Raw genomic sequence first — 15,422 nt, forward strand, 5'->3', positions numbered from 1 at the left:
AAGTATTTCAAAAAATATTTTTTAAAATTTAAACATTCTGACATCTTTTTAACACTTCTATTTCTGAACACCTAAAAAGAATGTATTGTGGGGCGCCTGGGTGGCTCAGTGGGTTAAGCCGCTGCCTTCAGCTCAGGTCATGATCTCAGGGTCCTGGGATCGAGTCCCATATCAGGCTCTCTGCTCGGTGGGGAGCCTGCTTCCTCCTCTCTCTCTGCCTGCCTCTCTGCCTACTTGTAATCTCTCTCTGTTGAATAAATAAATAAAATCTTTAAAAAAAAAAAAAAAAAAAAAAGAATGTATTGTGCTGGTTAAAATCTTTACACTACCTCTGCCTTTGGCTCAGGCCATGATCTCGGGGTCCTGGGATCCAGGCATCAGGCTCTCAGTCTTTCTGCTCAGCAGGGAGCCTGCTTTCCCCCACCCCACCCCCACTTCTCTGCCTACTTGTGATCTGTCTGTAAATAAATAAATAAAATCTTTAAAAACAAAAAACTTTACACTTTAATAAAATTTAGGCTTTATCCTCTGTACAATCTTAATATACATACCCTGTATTTAAATTGTCAATAAATCCTTAACACACTGATGTAAGTATATGTTTAATCCTGTAATTGTATTCAGCATGAAAATAAAACAAGTGAAGAACTTTTTAATTATATTATTCCAGTATCTTTAGGTTAATTTCTAAATTAATGTGTTTCTTCCCTCCCAAAAGATATAATTAAAATACATCTAGCAAATGTAGCTCTCATTATTGCATGCAATTATAAATTTAATATTAATAACTATGTGAGTCTATATTTCATTCATGAATTTTTCCTTTTATTGTTACTGATAGAACCCAGCTAAGACACTTTATGTCTGTTCAGATGACTTATTATCTTAAAGCTGTCAAATCATGTTTTACTTCTTTATTAAATCATATCTCAGAAACTTGGACAAAGATCAACCAAACCATTCTAATTTTATATGGGAAAAAATAAGAACAAAAAAAGAAAATTGGAATCATATAATCAGGAACATTTCTTTTTTTTTTTTTTTTTTTAAGATTTTATTTATTTATTTGACAGAGAGGGATGACAAGCAGGCAGAGAGGCAGGCAGAGAGAGAGGAGGAAGCAGGCTCCCTGCTGAGCAGAGAGCCCGATACGGGGCTCGATCCCAGGACCCTGAGATCATGACCTGAGCTGAAGGCAGAGGCTTTAACCCACTGAGCCACCCAGGCGCCCCTAATCAGGAACATTTCTAAAGTGGATATAGCTTTATGTGATATCTTGAACATTTACTGTTAAATTGGGAGAGGTTTATTTGTTATGGTTTGGCTCAGATTATTATTGTAGGTTTTTTTTTAAATGTTTATTTTTGAGAGAGAGTGAAAGAGAGAGAGTAACTGAGCAGGAGCAAGGGGAGGGACAGAGGGAATCTCAAACAGACTCTCCACCAACTGGGGAACCCAAGGTGGGGCTCGATCTCCCAACCCCAAGATCATGACCTAAGCCAAAATCAAGAGTTGGACCCTCAACCAACTGAATCACCCAGGTGCCCTTATTACTGTGTTTCTGTAATCTAACTGAGTCCCAAGAAATTAGTTTTATGCTATATAATACACTCTAGTCAGTAAGCAAGAAATTTGATTTATTTGAAACTGATCTATATGCCTTTAAAGGAAACATCTCTTTTCCATAGTTGTGTATATAAGCAATATTTTAGTTAAAAAAACCAAAGGGTTAATACTTCAGCACAGCTAAATTCAGCAGCGAGGTGACCAATTTTTCTGTGGTTCTATTTCATTCTTGCAGTAATAAAACACTGGTGTCTAGCTTTCAGGTACTAATTCAGCTTGACAAATCACATATATTAATCTGGCGACTGATACTGTTATTTATTATGTTTTCATCTGATTATCTTAAAAGCTATGGCTTTATATAGTGTTATAGTTATGAATTTGACACTAACACATTTCCCATTATAAAACATATTATCATTAACCCACTTCATACTTGAATAATTATTTATAAGGTAGAACACAAAAGTTGTGAACATCTGACAAAACTGTTTTCCCCCCACTATATCACCATAGTTTTATACTTAATTACAGAAAAGAATGATAGTTTTCCTACAAGATTTTAAGTAATAACTAAAGACCACAACACAAAAGATAATACAAGATCATTAACTGCTAAATCCATGCTACACACAATAAAAGATGTACAAATTCAGAAAGAGAAGAGAAACTTTCACCCTTATACAGGAGTTGAGATTTGAAGTAGGTCTTAAAGATGAGTAGGGTTTGGACAGTGGAAAAATTAATAAGTACTTAAATAAGGGGCCCTTTCTTTAAAAAAAGATTTTGTATTTATTTGTCAGAGAGAAAGCACAAGCAGGGGGAACAGCGGGTGGGGGAAAGCAGGCTCCCTGCTAAGCAGGAGCCCAATGCGGAACTAGATCCTGGGACCCTGGGATCATAACTTGAGCTCAAGGCAGAAGTTTAACCGACTGAGCCACCGCAGTATCCCAATAAGGGGCCTTTTTGTTTGACTGGTTTCTTAAAAAACATAAAATGTGTTCTCCATATATTAATGGCAAGTCCTTTTCAAAACATAACCTTAAATAAATAAGGGTGTCCAGGGGGGGTCACTAAGATTAGTGCAGTGGACATCTGTTATTTTTTCATCCCCAACACATCTATCTTCTCCTTCCTCTGAAAACATCATACCAATTTTCTTTTGGGCATTTCAGTGGATGTGGTTTGATGGGTTGACCCTATTCCCTGGGCAACAAGTGTGAGCACAAGACCCAGGCTTAACTAACTGAAACAGTCTATCCTCCTCATTGATTGAGCAAAGGCCCACAAAGTCAAACTAGAAAAAAAAGACTCAACTCCAAGATTCTTGCTGGATGCTAAGACTGTTAAACCTGTGGAATGTCAGACTGAAGCAGCTTGTGGTCCAGTAATGCTATCTTTGGTGAAGAACTTGGCTTTTCAAAAAGAAAATACACAGGAAATCAGATCTAAGAAAGTAAGAGGCAGATGCCTAGTGACATTGAGTTGAGAAATAAGATACAGATTAACCATGCTTAATCTAGCCCGTGAACTTTCCAATTTCTTGAGTCAATCAACAGCATCTCTTTGCTTAAGCTAGTTTAAGTTGCTGTCACATATAGCTGAAAGAATCCTAACAAAACCATGTTTAAAATGTCAGCTGCTGGGGCGCCTGGGTGGCTCAGTGGGTTAAAGCCTCTGCCTTCGGCTCAGGTCATGATCCCAGGGTCCTGGGATCCAGCCCCGCGGCGGGCTCTCTGCTCAACAGAGATCCTGCTTCCCTTCCTCTCTCTCTTTGCCTGCCTCTCTGCCTAGTTGTGATCTCTGTCAAATAAATAAATAAAATCTCAAAAAAAAAAAAAAAAAAATGTCAGCTGCTAGGATAGAGCCGAGCCCCTCTTTGGTCGTTTTGGTTATTCTGCCTCCCTACCTCCTTCTTGGGAAATCTCTGTTCTCGGACATCACTTCTTCTTTTTTTTTTTTTTTTTTAAAGATTTTATTTATTTATTTGACAGATAGAGGTCACAAGTAGGCAGAGAGGCGGGCAGAGAGAGAAGGGGAAGCAGGCTCCCCACTGAGCTTGATCCCAGGACCCTGGTGTCATGACTGGAGGCAAAGGCAGAGGCTTTAACTCACTGAGTCACCCAGGCGCCCCTCTAAGAGATCACTTCTTGCTGGGCTCATTCTCACCACTGCCTCCAAAGTCTGCCCCCGTGGCTATGGCAGGCAGCCTCTACTAGAAAGTCACCCTCTCTCTCCTTTTTTAATTTTTGTCTGATCTCCTGCGCTTCTCCCTGCTGTACCATTTTTCCAACGCTTCTCAGTTTTTCATGAGCCAGTCTTGGGTTTTCCATACAGATGTGAACTTCTGTTCGGCCAAATGCACCAATATGGCATGCAGCCTTTCTTTGGTTCTTCAGCTCAACTCATTTCAGCAATTTCAGCAATTTTCATTGTTCTACATTATTCAAAAATTCTTTTTAAAAAATAGCAAAACCATCCGTGCAGCTGAGTAGCTCAGTCCATTAAGCATCTGCCTTCAGCTCAGGTCATGATCTCAGGGTTCTGGGATCAAGCGGCTGGAGCACAGCATTGGGCTCCCTACTCTGCCAGGAGTCGGCTTCTCACCTCTCTCTCTCTCTCTCTCTGTTCCTCCCATGCTCATGCTCTTGAGCTCGCACTCTCTCACTAATAAATAAATAAAACCTTTTTTTTTTTTTAAATAGCAAGTAACTGTCGTTGATGTTAAATCTAAATTCAGGACAAAAGGGTATTACTCTGATAATTATAAAAACTACACTTGTTCCAAAGATTCAGCCACAATACCTAGTCCTAGAACAAAACCCCCCCAAAATTACTGTACATTAGACCCTGGCAGAAATGCAGTAACTCTTTTGAAGTTACATATATTTCAAGATCATTACAAACACCAATTTCTAAAACCTCATATAACTACGTATCAGAAGTTCCAGGTAAAAAGGGAAATGTGAAACTAGCTTGCTCAAAGACATACACTGCTTTAATAGAGAGGAAAGTATCAATAAACAACACACCCTCTGGGATCTTCGCAAGTTTGAAAATGCCAAGATCGATAAGGTAATACAAGTACTTAAAATACCAGCATGCCTCAAAAAAATAAAATACAGATGAACAACAGTTATTAGGTTAAATATAACTTAACAGTCTTACTCCAGGTTCTTTAATCCGGGAAACAGTTATTCTATTTGGAAAGCATATAGACTTTTACAAACTTACATGCAAATAAGTGTGTCATTGTATATTTAACTACCAATCATTTTCTTGTCCTCACTGACTTGTTCCTGCCCCTCCTCCTCCATTCAGATCCTACACACTATCTCCCATACTTGTCTATAAGAGGCTTAGGAAGTGCTGCAGCAAGGGAAGCACAGAACTGGAGGGAGATGATTCTCCACATGTGCCAGTTATGGATTTAAGGTCTCTCACCCATCCTTGCCTACTCTGCAAAAATGGAGCTGGAGCCTTTAAATACATTTCCTTCTCCAGTTGGCACAATGTTGAGCATTATTAACAAAGAACACTGGAGACACACTGCAGGAGGAAGAACCTTTCCCTTTCTGGTTCCAGGGCACTCCGCTGGGCAAGCTCCTGCAGTAGGCAAGCTCTGCCAGCACCCAGTCCCCACAGCAAGGGCAGCATCTCCTGATAGGCTCCTGCATCTACAGCTCTCAGCAGCATCCATAAACCAGTAACTTCCCTCCAAGACACCTCCCTATGAACGGCTTTCTCCAGTACCCTCAAGGGTGGATTTCTAGTAGGTTCTATAAGATGAATTTCCAACAAATTCCACCACATCAACTTTTCTGCCATTCAGTGTGATAAACAGCCATGCCTTAAACATGGTCTGGAGCTCTTCCTTGTACATTCTCCTTCAGCCCTTAGGATTATAGTAGATTCTTTTTTTTAAACCAAGGTATAATTAGCAAATAAAATTGCAAGATATTTAAGATATATATAACATGATGAGTTTGATATATATATAAGCTAATTGTGATTATCTACTGTTTATATAATCTTTAGAGATTCTTTTCTTTGTTCAAATTACTGTATAATTTCTGTGTCCTAGTTGAACCCTGACTGATACACCAAGTAAAACTAGCAAACCAACAGCACAAAAGAGATGGACTCTGGCATTTCTAGAAACAACCTATACTAAAAGATGGTTAATAAAAGTATGGTGAAGGGGGCTCAAGCAAGGTAACCAGAGAGTATCTTCAAGAAGAAAATGCTGATTTGGAGCACCTAGGTGGCTCAGTGGGTTAAAGCTTCTGCCTTCGGCTCAGCTCACAATCCCAGGATCCTGGGATCCAGTCCCGCATGGGGCTCTCTGCTCAGCAGGGAGCCTGCTTCCCTTCCTCTCTCTCTGCCTGCCTTTCTCCCTACCTGGGATCTCTGTTTGTCAAACAAATAAATAAATAAATAAAATCTTAAAAAAAAAAAAAAAAAAAGGGAAGAAAATGCTGATTTAAAAAAGAAAGAAAAAGCAATAATCTAACCAACTGTAATATGTCCCTCCCAAAGATAAAATGGGACAAGCTAAGGGGCACCTGGGTGGCTCAGTTTGTTAAGCATCTGCCTTCAGCTCAGCTCGTGATCTCAGGGTCCTGGAATCAGCCAATTGAGCCCCAAATGGGCTCCCCACTCAGTGGGGAGTCTGCTTCTCCCTGTCCCTCTGCCCCTCCCTCCAACCCCTCCCTGCCCCCCTGCCCCTCCCTCCAACCCCTCTCTCTCACAAATAAATAAATAAAAGCTTAAAAAAAAATGAAGCAAGCTCATATACCTACCTTGTATATTCTTCATGCAAATTACCAAGTTTGCATTTATCAGTTGGCTTCTTGTGAATCCAAATGGAGTTAGTCTCCTCAAACCCATCTAATGAGTAAAATAGGGTCTCGACTTGAAATAACAACAAAAAGACTGCAACTCTCTGATAACCTTCCTCACAACCAACCAGCAACCTCCATCTTTAACATTAGTTAATTTCACGAATGCTACCAAAGGTTAGAAGCAAAGAAAAGTAAGCCACTTACTGGTTTATGAGGATTAATTTCAAAGATTTTTAAATTTATTTTTGCGAGAAATGAGAGAGATAGAGAGATCTAGCATGAGCAGGAGGGGGTGGGCAGAGAGAGCAGCAGACTTCCCCTGAGCAGGGAGCTGGACTCCATCCCAGACCCCAGGATCATGACCTGAGCCAAAAGCAGACACAACCAACTGAACCACTCAAGCGCCTGAATTTTAAAATTCTATTCTTCTTCCCCTTTTTCTGCCAACACTGGCCCTGTCTATAAGTATAATGATCAAATTCTCTAAGCCAGGTAACTGATAAAAATATCAAATAAAATTACTCAGATTCAAGAAAGACCACTGAAGAATCTATTCAAGATTACCCTTCAGATAGGATTTGACAGCACAAATACAAAACTGGATTCATATATTTTAAATCATGTTTACCCACTTGTGCATGTAAGAACAGGCAAGTCTTCCTAAGATCAGTAAATATTCCATCTATCACTTTTCTTGAAGGGCCACACTGCTGTCTTATTAGAGAAAGAACACTTTAATTTAAAAAATCTTCAGGAAATTATATGTTTAGTAATCAATATTCCATATCTAAGGTGTATGTTCCTAAGCTTCCTGCTGTTCCTAAGTTCCAGAAGCAGGCTTGGGCCCCAAAACTTTGACACCGCTGACACAAGAATGACAACTTACGACAAATGACAACTTATGACAAATGTTATCACTACCACAGCTTGTTTTGCTTCCCTACAACTTTGTACATTCCCGTTTGCTTTTCCTGGTTCACAGCAGGTTTCTTTTTTCCCTGTGAATATTGAGGTTAAATAACCTGTGACTCGTGTGGGTTGGGCCTCTGCCTTCAGCTCAGGTCACGATCTCAGGGTCCTGGGATGGAGACCCAAATCAGGCTCTCTGCTCAGCAGGAGGCTGCTTCCCCCCATCTCTGCTTACTTGTGATTTCTCTCTCTCTGTCAAATAAATAAATAAATAATCTTAAAAAAAAAAAAAAGGCCTGTGACTCTTTGTCATCAATTTTCCCTCTTCATCTAATAATAGTTAGCACTTTCTTTATATATCTTTTCAATTCAAAAAGTAGCCTACTGCCAATTATGTAGGCAGGTGGCTTTAATTCCTTCCTGCTTTATTTTCTTATGATTTTTAATTTAATTTAAAAAAATTTTAATTATGTTAGTCATCATACAGTACATTAGTTTTTGATGTACTGTTCCATGATTCATTGCTTGCATATAACACCCAGTGCTCCATGCAATCTGTGCTCCTCTATACTCATCACCAGGCTCACCCATCCCCCCACCGCCCTTCCCTCCAAAACCTTCAGTTTGTTATTGAGTCCATAGCTACTCATGATTCATCTCCTACCCCAATTTCTCCCCCTTCATTTTTCCCTTCCTTCTAAAGTCCTCCATGCTATCCCTTATGTTCCACAAATAAGTGAAACCATACAATAATTTACTTTCTCTATTTGATTTATTCCACTTAGCATAATCTCCTCCAGTCTCATCCATGTTGAGGCAAAAGTTGGATATGCATTCTTTGTGATGGCTGAGTAATATACCATTGTGTGTATGGACTACATCTTCCTTATCCATTCATCTGTTGAAGGCATCTTGGCTCCTTCCACTTCGGCTTTTTCTCTCTTTGGCCTTTGAAAGTTTTAACTATTTTTATATTGCTGTTGGTAAAGTGGATAGCTTCTATTTGTGGATTCCCCCTTAGAACTGCCCACTTAAGAGTAACTTGAAGGTATAATTAAAGTTAGTAAAATTTTAAAGCATTATTCTACCTGATAAAGACCAGAAACAGAGGGGAAAAGGTGTTTACCATCAACAGGTCAAAAGAGAAAATTCTTTACTGGCAGAGCAATTTTTTTTTTTTTTTTTACACAATTTATTTACTTATTTGAGAGAGAGAGAACACACAAGCAGGAAGGTCAAGGAAAGGGAAAGAAAATCTCAGACAGACCCCACACTGAGTATGGAGCCATACTCAGGCTCATAACCCTGAAATCAAAACCTCAGCGGAAACCAAGACACATAACCAACTACGCCACCCAAGCACCCCCAGAGCAACTTTTTCTTATTTAATTTGATTAAAATTTAAAGCATTGCTAATTATTAGGAACAGGCTTAAAATGATGAAGAAATAGAAAGCTAGTTCTTCTTTATGGAATGAATACAAGGTGCCACACCATCAATAGAACATTAGAAATATCTTCAGGGAAAAAAAATAATATGTATGGTATTTATCACCACAAGGAGTATTTTATGTCTTAGATAGGACTACTATTCATTCAGTATTGACCATCTACACAAAGCTAAGCATTGGGAATATGTAATAAAAATATACGTGTGTGGGGCACCTGGGTGGCTCAGTGGTTAAGACGCTGCCTTCGGCTCAGGTCATGATCTCAGGGTCCTGGGATCGAGCCCCGCATCGGGCTCTCTGCTCAGCGGGGAGCCTGCTTCCTCCTCTCTCTCTGCCTGCCTCTCTGCCTGCTTGTGATCTCTCTCTGTCAAATAAATAAATAAAATCTTTAAAAAAAAAAATATATATATATATATATATACGTGTGTCCTGCCCTCAAAAAGCCTTACAGAAATCCAAATTCTCTTTTACAACATGAAATTAATAAAAGAGTTTCAAATTCAGATAAGATTCTGTGAATACCTGTTGATCACATAACTAATACTAGCAATTAAAATTTAAATTCTGGGGCGCCTGGGTGGCTCAGTGGGTTAAAGCCTCTGCCTTCGGCTCAGGTCACGATCCCAGGATGCTGGGATAGAGCCCCGCATCGGGCTCTCTGCTCAGCAGGGAGCCTGCTTCCTCCTCTCTCTGCCTGCCTCTCTGCCTACTTGTGATCTGTCAAATAAATAAATCTTTTTAAAAAAATAAATAAATAAAATAAAATTTAAATTCACTTGGCAACATCATTGAAAGAAATTCAAACTACTGCTGCTATACAATAATGTTTGGTGTTCTATCTTCTTATCACAATTCAAGATTTTAGAGCAGGATGAGAGATGAGCTGATCGAATTTAACAATCACCTCTACAGTTTCCAAGCAAAAATGATCATTTATAGGCACCTCTGAGAGTGAAAAACTCTTCCGTTTAAGGTATCAACACATTCAAACATGTCTATCCCAGCTAGGGAAGGAATCCAGTGGGCCCTCATAAACCCAGCTTCCCAAGACTTGGAATCTCCCATTCAAGACAAAGGGTACCAAGGGACACCAAACCAAAGGGTCTGCACTTTACACTGAGACAATGTAAATAAGCTCACTCTACTAAATTCTCTTATATGTAACCAGTTAAGGCATGTACGGTCTCAAGAGTGTGGCCAGATCACCTGGAAATTCTTTCCAGGAAATGCTACATTTTGCCGTGCCTGTAAAAATTATGATTTCCTAAACTACAGATCTATTCTGTTCTTTACTTCTACCAGGAAAAAGAAAATCTATCATGTACTGAATGGTTATTACCTGCTAGGCTCAGTGCTACGCACTTTAAAAAGACTGTCTAGGGGTGCCTGGGTGGCTCAGTGGGTTAAAGCCTCTGCCTTCGGCTCAGGTCATGATCCCAAGGTCCTGGGATGGAGCCCCATATCAGGCTCTCTGCTCAGCTGGGAGCCTGCTTCCTCCTCTCTGCCTGCCTCTCTGCCTACCCTCTGCCTACTTGTGATCTCTGTCAAATAAATAAATAAAATCTTAAAAAAAAAAAAGAAGAAGAAGAAGATGATGACTAATTTAATCCTGACATTCTCCAGAGTAGACATCTTATGTCCATTTATAGGTAAAGAAATTGAAGCACAGAGAGGTTTAAAAATTGGCCTGAGTATTTTATTCTTTTTGGAGCTATTGGGTTTTTTTGTGTTTTTGTGTTTTTTTTAAAAGATTTTTTATTTATTTATTTAACAGAGAGAGATCACAAGTAGGCAGAGAGGCAGGCAGAGAGAGAGAGAGAGGAGGAAGCAGGCTCCCCGCTGAGCAGAGAGCCCAATGCGGGACTCCATCCTAGGACCCTGAGATCATGACCTGAGCCGAAGGCAGCGGCTTAACCCACTGAGCCACCCAGGCGCCCTTTTTGGTGCTATTGTAAATGGAATTGTTTTCCTAATTTCCTTTTCAGACAGCTCATTGTTAGTATGCAGAAATGCAACTGATTTTTGCACGTTGATTTTGTATCTTGCAACTTTGCAAAATGTGTTTATTAGTTCTAACAGTCTGTTAGTCTTTAGGGTTTACTATATATAAGATCATGTTGTCTGCAAACAGGAACAATTTTAGTTCTTCCTTTCCAATTTTGAAGCCTTTTTAATCCCTTTTCTTGCCTAGGTGCTCTGGCTAGGACTATCTGCCTCATTCCTTATCACAGTGGGTTATTACCTCACACCTGTCAGGATGGCTATTATCAAAACAAAAACAAAAGACAAGTGTTGGTGAGGATGTAGAGAAAATGGAACCTCTATACTGTTGATAGGAACGAAAAATGATGCAACTGCTAGGATAAATAGTAAGGAGGTTTCTCAAAAATATCAAAATAGAATTAACTGTATGATCTAGCAATCCTGCTTCTGTGTATTTAACCAGAAGTACTGCAATCAGGATCTCAAAGAATTACTAGCACTCTGATGTTTCCTGAGGCACAATTAACAATCACCAAGATTATTCATGTCCATGGGCAGAAAAATGCAATAGCAAAATATGGCATATACATAGAACGGAATATTACTCAGCTTTTTAAAAGAAAATTCTGCAATAGGTGACAACATGGATGAACCTTACAGACATTATGCTAAGTGACATAAGCCAGTTACAGGAAGACAAATGATTTCAATTACATATATGAGGGATCCACTGACATGAGATTATCTAAAATAGCCAAATTCATAGAATGAAAGAGTGGAATGCTGGTTGCCAGGGACCAGAATAGAGGGAATGGGGAGTTACTAATTAATTGGCATAAAGTTCTAGTTAAGCAAGATGAATAAGCTCTTGAGATACGATGTACATTGTACCTACACTCAATAGTACTATCTTGCACACTTAAAAAATGTGCTAAGAGGGTAGACCTCATGTTAAGTATTTTATATATATATATATATATATATATATATTTTTTTTTTTTTTTGACAGACAGGGATCACAAGTAGACAGAGAAGCAGGCAGAGAAATGGGGAAGCAGGCTCCCTGCTGAGCAGAGAGCCTGAGGCAGGGCTCGATCCCAGGACCCTGAGATCATGACCTGAGCAGAAGGCAGAGGCGTAACCCACTGAGCCACCCAGGCGGCCCTCATGTTAAGTATTCTAAAGCACGGTAAAAAAATATATATTTTTTAATTGGTCCAAGAACTCAAACCCACTTCTAACGGTCACTCCCTTGCTCCTCGATAACACAATAAACTGCCTCGAAGCAGATTAGAATGTACTAAGAGGACTCTCTCCCAGCACTGTGTGACGTTAGGGAATTCGCTTAACAGCTCTGAACTTGAGTTTCCTCACCACCAAAATAAGTCTCTGCGCAAACACAACTGGTCGGTCTGCAGTCTTGGCTACCGGCCGACCTCGCAAGAGCATCCGCGGGACCAAGAGGAGGTCACGCTGGATCTCAGCTCCTGAGCCAGACCGCAGGCATGAAAGGGCGAAACGCTGTAGGAGAAAAGAAAGCCTCGCCGCGCTGGGTCACTATGACCCAAAGGAAAAGCGTCAGTACGACCAGCCCACGGCCTCGTTTCCTAGGTAGCTGGACCAAGAAGTGGGCTCACCTCGGGCGGGAATCACTGGCTGGCACCTCCCCTTCAGCCTGCGCCTCAGTCGCCATCTTAGTCAGCAAACTTCTCTCACCGCCCCTATCTCCGGCCCCGCCCCCACGCATTTGGATTGACTAAGGTGTTCCCCCTCTTCCGTGCGATTGGATGACTAAACAGTTTCATGATTTTATTGGTTTATTCAAATAGCTAACGGTCATTGGTCACCCCCAGCCCGGGCGGAAAAAGGTTGGGGACCAGACCCAGCCGCGAGGCTCCTGGGAGTTGTAGTTTCATGTTTCGATGAGACTTTCCGATTCCACCCACTTTTTTTTTTTTTTTTTTCCCACCCACTTTTTAACTTTCTGGTCAGAAATCCCCAGCCTACGCTCAAATTAAGTCTGGATGTGAAATCTCAGAATCACAGAACTGTCGAATCTGAAATTGACTTTAAGAACAACGCTCTAAGGGGGGCGCCTGGGTGGCTCAGGGGGTTAAGCCGCTGCCTTCGGCTGGGGTCTGATCCCAGGAACTTGGGATCGAGTCCCGCATCGGGCTCTCTGCTCAGCGGGGAGCCTGCTTCCTCCTCTCTCTCTGCCTGCCTCTCTGCCTCCTTGTGATTTCTGTCTGTCAAATAAATAAATCTTAAAGAAGAAGAAGAACAGCGCTCTAAAATATAAGATTCATTTTCTGTCTGGACACAGAGTATACCTAGAAGAGTAGGTATGCCGGGGCAATCAAGAAGTACTTGACAGATTATGCGGAGTGAAATAAGTCAAGCAGAGAGAGTCAATTATCATATGGTTTCACTTACTTGTGGAGCATAACAAATAGCATGGAGGACAAGAGGCGTTAGAGAGGAGTAGGGAATTTGGGTAAATTGGAAGGGGAGGTGAACCATGAGAGACTATGGACTCTGAAAAACAGTCTGAGGGGTTTGAAGTGGCGGGGGGGGGGGGAGGTTGGGGTACCAGGTGGTGGGTATTATAGAGGGCACGGCTTGCATGGAGCACTGGGTGTGGTGAAAAAATAATGAATACTGGGGCGCCTGGGTGGCTCAGTGGGTTAAGCCTCTGCCTTCGGCTCAGGTCATGATCTCAGGGTCCTGGGGTCGAGTCCCGCATCGGGCTCTCTGCTCAGCAGGGAGTCTGCTTCCTTCTCTCTCTCTGCCTGCCTCTCTGCCTACTTGTGATCTCTCTCTCTGTCAAATAAATAAATAAAATCTTAAAAAAATCATAAAAAAAAGAAAAAATAATAAATACTGTTTTTCTGAAAATAAATAAATTGGATAAATAAATAAATAAATAAATAAAAGAAGTACTTGACTATCACGTTTAGCTCACATCCAGCCGCACAGCTTAGCGGTGGGTCACTTAGGCTTCTTTCTACACGCGCCCTTCCGGCTACCCAGAACTCTATGATCTGAAACAAGGAACGAACAGCACCATAACCTTGTCCCTGAATAAGCTTTAATGCTCAATGGTAGAAATAGTCGTAATTATGCTTGTCCTGGGATCAAGCCCAGTATCAGGCTCCCTGCTCAGCCAGGAGCCTCCTCCTCCCTCTCCAGCTCCCTTGAGCTTGTGTTCCCTCTCTTGCTGTCTCTCTCTGTCAAATAAATAAAATCTTTTTTTTTTAATTATGTAATTGTTTATGTGACTATTTATTTCATGTGAGGGTTCCCAGCTAGATTTCCTACCACTCTTGGGCGGAGACGACCTCTATTTTGCTCCCCATGGCTTGTGGCTCATAGTAAACTTTTCAATAAATGGTTTTTGAACAAACGAGTAAACAAGTCCTCAGATTATAGGATCCAAAATAAAAGTTGATTCACATGTTCTAATAGATTATTTCAGTCGATGAATTTATATTAAAAGTTTGAAGAAGGTGTCAAAATAAAATTTCTTTATGTTTATTCTGTGTTTTATGTTTAACAGAGTTTCTTTGAGCAAATAAATACATGAAAAGTAACACAAAATTCAACAAACACGTATCAGTGAGATTATTCATTGAACCCAAGACACTCTTGGGAAATCCAGGCTGCATATTTGGTGTATATATACAAAGCAAGGAACACAAGACTCAAATTCTGCAGAGTATTTCTCCAAAGTACGAACAAGTTTTTGTCCCAGCCTCCTGATACTCCACATCAACTGACTGACTGACTGACTGGATTAAACTGATGCTTTCACACAGAAGAAATGTCCAAAACTTTAAAGTATTACTGCTACAGGGCACCTGGGTGTCTCAGTGGGTTAAAGCCTCTGCCTTCAGCTCAGGTCATGGTCCCACATCGGGCTCTCTCCTTGGCGGGGAGCCTGCTTCCCCTCTCTCTCTGCCTGCCTCTCTGCTTACTTGTGATCTCTGTCAAATAAATAAATAATCTTAAAGTATTACTGCTACATCCAAGTAGAATACCACACAATGCTATTTCTGGTTTACCTGTTTGGATGACATTTTTATACAAAGTCCTTAATGTCTGGAGAAATGTTGTCCAGTAGTTAAGAGCAGTAAGCCTACTTTCAAATCCTAGCTCCATTACTTCTAACTGTGTGACCAACAACTTAACTTTGATTCCTTTTCCTCCTCTGTAAAATGAGGATGATAATAATTCTCAGAGCAGTATTGTGAAGATTGAAACGAGATAATCTCTGAAACGCTGCTTACCTGCACAGTGTCTGGCACGTATTGAAACTAGATACATAGTCAAGGTAATGTGATAAATGTTAAGAATGCTAAACTCCCTTCTCAGATAACATTTCTATCTCCATTGCTGCATGATAAGGACCATACTTTACACTTATAGTTACAGCTTAATCAGTTACACTGGAGAGGAGAATGTTTCTTCTGAAAACCAACTATTCCGCTGTGATGTCTGATGAAAAGCAAGGATTGTTGCTGAGTACTGTAAAAGTACTCCCCAGCCAGCAAGACTGCCCTGTTTCTGCGAGGATGTCCTGGCCCCCCTGAAATCTCACTCCATCGAGGTACTACTGCTGGCCAGCCTCGTGATAAGCATGGCTATCCAGCAGGTATTCATGAAAAGTTCAG

The 15,422-nt window shown here is 40.6% G+C and overlaps 1 protein-coding gene across 2 annotated transcripts in view; it reads right to left on the minus strand.

Annotated features, from left to right (window-relative positions):
- ARHGAP19 (Rho GTPase activating protein 19) overlaps nucleotides 1-12,487 on the minus strand; it is a 67,869-nt gene extending 55,382 nt beyond the window's left edge. For both annotated transcript variants that reach the window (XM_044240237.1, XM_044240236.1), the window contains exon 1: nucleotides 12,390-12,487. In XM_044240237.1, coding sequence (XP_044096172.1) covers nucleotides 12,390-12,445 — 56 coding nt within the window. In that variant the 5' untranslated portion in view covers nucleotides 12,446-12,487. The remainder of the gene's footprint in view (nucleotides 1-12,389) is intronic.
- Nucleotides 12,488-15,422: the final 2,935 nt, after the last annotated feature.

Source organism: Neovison vison, chromosome 2 (assembly GCF_020171115.1).
Source record: "Neovison vison isolate M4711 chromosome 2, ASM_NN_V1, whole genome shotgun sequence".
Taxonomy (NCBI): Eukaryota; Metazoa; Chordata; class Mammalia; order Carnivora; family Mustelidae; genus Neogale; species Neogale vison.